Here is a 5047-nt window from a genome sequence, read left to right as displayed (position 1 = left end):
TTTCCCAGTGTAAAATTTAACAATTTCCTGGATAATCTGATTAAACAACTAAGACAGGGACTCTCAAGTTGGCCTCTCAAACAGCTAAGTTGGGGCTGCTTGGGCCTGAATTATTAGGCCAATATAGCATGAAATTCCTTGATACCCAGTACCTGAATCAAAACAAGTTATATTTTCCATGTCTTTTTCTTGTATCATGGCGGTAAGCCCAACAGTCTAAAACCAGAGACTAGGAAAAACACGGCCAGTTAAGTCAAGAAAACATTTTGCCTCAATTGTAAGCACTGATCTGTGTTTACTGCATGCCTGACACATAGAGACCAGTCAATAAATGTTGAACCAGATTCATTTCTCTGGTCTTAAATCAGCCTTGACATTCATTCTTAATAACTTTATATAAAAAAAAAAAGTCTAATGGTTCATCTTTTAGGTAAGTCTCCTGAATGAATTCCTTAAGATTTTTTTTTAAACCTGCAAAACAAAGGCTAGTCTGCAAATCAGCAAAACAACAGGAGCCAAAATGAGCCCTCCTATGATTAATACCGTTAAGTGAGTCAAGTGCTCAATTATTTCTCCTGATTGCTAGAATTATCCCTGAAAATCACCAAATCTCCACTTTAAAGCAGCAAGCATAAGATAAGTGAAAGTATATGTCACTGAAATACTATTTCTAAAATGGTTTTTCACTTCAAAAAAAAAAAACCAAAGAAAATGTAAAATAAGACAATACAGCTCAGTTTAATTTCAAACGTTAATATATTTTCTATTTTATATTGAACATATGCATCTGTAACCCCTCATTGGCAGCAACTATCACATCCTCATAAAAGGGGCAAAATCTGTAAGATGCCTCTTAAAATAAATATTCTTCTTTATAAAATAATAAAACTTCAAATAAATATTCTTTACACTAAACAATATGTTGAAAAAAATTAGAAAATAAAGGTTGAATTTTACTGTAACTGTACAATATACATGAAGTCCAAAGGGAAATCAGAGTCTTACAATAAAGGCTTTCTGTAAGGCAAAATACAATCTAAAAACATACTGATTGATTCACATTCTTCCGAATGTACAACATATTAGTATAATATTTTGTGAATGTGCCGTATAGTACGGCACAACTTGTTTTTCACAGTTGCAAATATTATTGTATATACAAAAATATAGCACATTATCTCTGGAGAAAACAACGGGGGTGGGGGAAGGGAGGGGGAAGTCATCTGCTAATTTACAAATTTTGCAAGTACTATTCACAAACAAAAACTTCACCTAGAGTGTCTATTGCTTTAGCTTATGCAACATGTAGGTCACCAATGTCTGTATCCCATACTCTGAGCTCCACTAGCTGAGTTCTAACAAGCATATCAATTAAAATGGCACATGGATGAAAAAAGCATTTCACTGCAAACAGCACAGGATATCCCAACCCTCTATCAACAGTGCCAAGATTCTAGCTGTTTAGTTGGTTGCATATGTGTGTATTTAAAAAAAAAAAAAAGGAGGGGCAGAGGGAAATAATCCTTATGACTGCAATCTTCCTGATTCATGATGCTATGTTGGTTTTTCAAAGTTCCTGGGTGGGACAGTGGGAACTTTGCAGCAAACTGTGTTTGAATTTTTACAACGGCACCCAGGCCTGTTCACCCGGTCATAACACCCCTGGCACAATTTAAGGCAACCCTTGGCTGGCAGGTAACACCATAAGCAAGGCAGAAAGAGGGACATGACGCCCATGGCTGACCAACGTGTACAACAGTGAGACTGGCTACAAGAGCACGGGTTGTCCGCACAGTTGTCCTCGTCGTCGTTGGAACAGTGATAGAAGAGACCCTTCACACAGCACACGCAGGTCCCGTAGTCGATCACGTTCTGGGCCGAGCAAAGGCACTGCTTGTCGCAGATCCAGTCTGACGGCAGAGGCCTCGGGTAGGTGCACTCCTTGCACTTGCACTTGCCGCAGTCCTCACACTTGTAGGCGTGCAGCCCTACATCTTCCTTGCTCAGTGGCTTCAGCTCACCTGGCTTGAGCTCCGATTTGGGCTGCACTCGGATGATCCTGTCTGCCAGAGGCCCCGAGGAGAAGGAGGATCCTAGGAGCCTCTGTTCGGAGGAACTGCTGCTAGTACTTGTCCTCGTGCTGCTGCGAGAGCCCGAGCTGACTGTGCTGATGGACCGGGCTAGAGAGGCCCTGGCTGAAGGGTGGGCCGGCGGGTGCTGGGGCCGGGAGGGCTGGCGGGGCTCGGGCAGCCCGTGGAGTCTTTCATGTTTGTGCTGGGCCGTGGGGCGAGGAGCAGGCTTGAGCCCAGCTCTGGGGAGCACAGTGGGCCCCTCCGTGTACTCATTCGTGTTCCGGATGGCCCTGATCTGATCCAGAGACAGCACGTGTACCTGCTGGGGGAGGGCGTCCCTGGGGTCGGGCTCCCCACGCTGCCGGCCACTGTCACGGGGTGCCTGCAGCAATGGCTGTGACCCGCTGCCACTCTGAGCTCTGGCCTCCATCAGGTCTGGGAAGTGTAGTCACTCCAGCAGGCTGAGAACACATCTGAATTCCTGCGGAAACCAAGAGGAAGGAGACGGTTTACACTCCAGAATACTACCCACTCTCCACCCACCTGGCTTAACTCTTCACTCCCCACATCCTCTGGAGAAACAGACTTTGAAAATGGAGTGGCTGTGGAACATATTAGGACAGCTGTCTTATCCACGCCTGTACCCAAAAGTAAAAATTACAGCTAGGTATCCACTGTTCTTTAATCCTGTGAAGTGTAGTGACACCAAACTGATCTTTGCTTCAATCACGAGTAAGGATTCCTTACTCGTATAAGCAAAAAATCTGCAAGGTTCAGGTTCCCTGTAAAAACTGCAGGAAAGTACTCTTGGAATATAACTCATACTGACATTTTCAAAAAAGCTGAATACCTTTTCAAATTGTGAAATAGGTTTCAACTTATCATGGTCATTTTTGCCTGGAACTTCAATAGATACAGCCTAGAAATTCTTGGTTCCTACTTTACATCTGCTTTTACATTAAACAGCTTGAACTATTCTGTGACTTTACAAAATCCCATAGGATGAAATGACATGCAAAAACAGGGTAAATACTTCTCTTCCCCAGGAATATACAGTTTATACAACAATCATGCATTATCATTAACTATATAGTAGCACGAAGTTATAGAATTGAAAATACATCAATTTAAATCCTGTTAGGTGCCAGGAATACAATAGAGCAAACTTACACCTCTAGCAACAAAAGAGAGGAACTTATTTTCAACTTCCCAACAACTTGAGAATCACATATTTTACAACCTGAAAGCCTCGGAGAAAATCTTAAATTCTGCAGCTAAAAGACCCCTTTTCCCTGTTTTAGAAATGAATCACGTCAAAATCTTAACTGCTTTTGCCCATTTCCCAAAACCTAATAATTGAAAACATACACTGATTGGTGATAACAGGAAGTGATTTAAAAATTCAAGTGTCACATCGCAAATCTATCAATCCTGACAAGTAACCGCTTAAATTGCCATCCCTCTGTTAAATTTCAAAACGACCATTCTCTTTGTCAACCCAGTCTACAATGACCAAAAACGCGCAAAAGTGGACCTTCATCCAGTCTGATTTTTTAGAAAACAGACACAGGCAGGTGACACACGCCTTCCAATTCGGAAAAAGGCAGAGTTGGAAACCGGATCTCAGCTCCAACAGAAAGGCAGACAAGACAGCGCTGTTCTTAGTTTATCGGCTCTATCTGCGCTCCAACGCCGTCCCCAGCAGGTGGGACTCTGTCGGAGCCCCGAGGGACTTTTCTCCGGGAGGACAGACGCAGCCCAGCGGCCAAGCTGGCCCCCTGCGCACAATCCCGGGACGGACAGACAGGCGGGGGCGGGGGTGGGGTGGAAGGGGCGGGGGTGCCTAGCAAAGGAACATGCCCTGGAACGCTGGAGGAACCCCTCCCTGCCTTTCCAGATAGAAATCTCTCCCACCCCGAAGAACTGGCTCCCAGGTCCAAGAGGGAGCCGCTTCACCCTCAGGCGGAGGTCACACAGCCCATCGCAGGACGTTCCGGCCAAGGCCCTCGAACGCAGGGCACTGGTTTCCAGCCCCGACTCCGCGAGGAAGAAAGTCCTGCCTGAGACACAGAGCCGGGTCATCTAACCCTGGCACACTCGGCGACGCCACCCTGCGCTGACCTGAGGGGCAATGCCTGCAATGTGCACGCGCCTGTATATTAAAAATATACATCTGTATGCAGATATGTATTCAAGTCTCAGAAAAATTGCTTTAAAAATTAAGAACATTTTCCAGCGCCTTACGCCGAGCATGCAAGACCCAGGTCCCTAAGCTGGACACTTGCCGCTATGCTTGCAGTGCAAAGTAGCATCTTTTGGGGGGTAAGGAGGTTTGCTAAAGTTATTTCCGCTGATCCCTCTTCCCCTTCGCAGCACCACCCCACCCCCGCCCCATGCTCCCTCGTCAACACCCCCCCTCCACCACCACCACTTTTAAACCCCCCATTAAGAACTGTGTGTGATCAGACTAAGGATGAGGGAGAAAGGACTTCAGCACAAGGGTGGGGCAATCCGACACAGAAACCGCATTGTAAAAACGCACAAGGTTCCGAATTAAAAAAACAGCAGCAACCACACAAAAAAAGTGGATCAGTCCATCAAAGTAAAGTAAAAAAAAAAACCCAAACCTAGTCTCTTTTGCCACCTATTTTCAGGTAATGGAAAACGATCGCGACCGCTTGATGACTTTCTTCCTGTGCTGGGTCAGCCCAATCGTCCAAAAAAAAAAAGCGTGACCCAGGCCGACCGCGGCGAACGGAAAAAAGAGAAAGCTGCACTTCCGAACCGCGGAGACGCGGCGCCAGGCAGGGCGACGCTCCCACCCTCTGCGTGCTCGCCGCAGTCCACGCCGAGCTGAGGCGGGGGCGCCCTCCACTCGCCACCCTGTCCTCTTTTTTTCCACCCGCGAGGCAGCGACCCGCACTCCCTCGGTACCCCGGCGCCCCTGCCTCGGGACTGCCTCTCCCCGGACCTGC

The 5047-nt window shown here is 46.4% G+C and overlaps 1 protein-coding gene across 2 annotated transcripts in view; it reads right to left on the bottom strand.

Moving 5' to 3' along the window:
* Positions 1-737: 737 nt before the first annotated feature.
* SPRY2 (sprouty homolog 2 (Drosophila)) overlaps positions 738-5047 on the bottom strand; it is a 5248-nt gene continuing 938 nt past the window's right edge. Inside the window, exons 1-2 of one of the 2 annotated variants that reach the window (XM_010855103.1) lie at positions 4700-5041; positions 738-2553 (exon numbers count right to left, since the gene is read on the bottom strand). In XM_010855103.1, coding sequence (XP_010853405.1) covers positions 1555-2502 — 948 coding nt within the window. In that variant the 5' untranslated portion in view covers positions 2503-2553; positions 4700-5041 and the 3' untranslated portion in view covers positions 738-1554. Of the gene's footprint in view, positions 2554-4699; positions 5042-5047 lie in introns of those variants that run through there. The other variant, XM_010855102.1, reaches the window with a different exon arrangement.

Source organism: Bison bison, unplaced genomic scaffold, assembly GCF_000754665.1.
Source record: "Bison bison bison isolate TAMUID 2011002044 unplaced genomic scaffold, Bison_UMD1.0 scf7180017864354, whole genome shotgun sequence".
NCBI lineage: Eukaryota > Metazoa > Chordata > Mammalia > Artiodactyla > Bovidae > Bison > Bison bison.
This window is presented reverse-complemented; position numbering and strand designations above follow the sequence as displayed.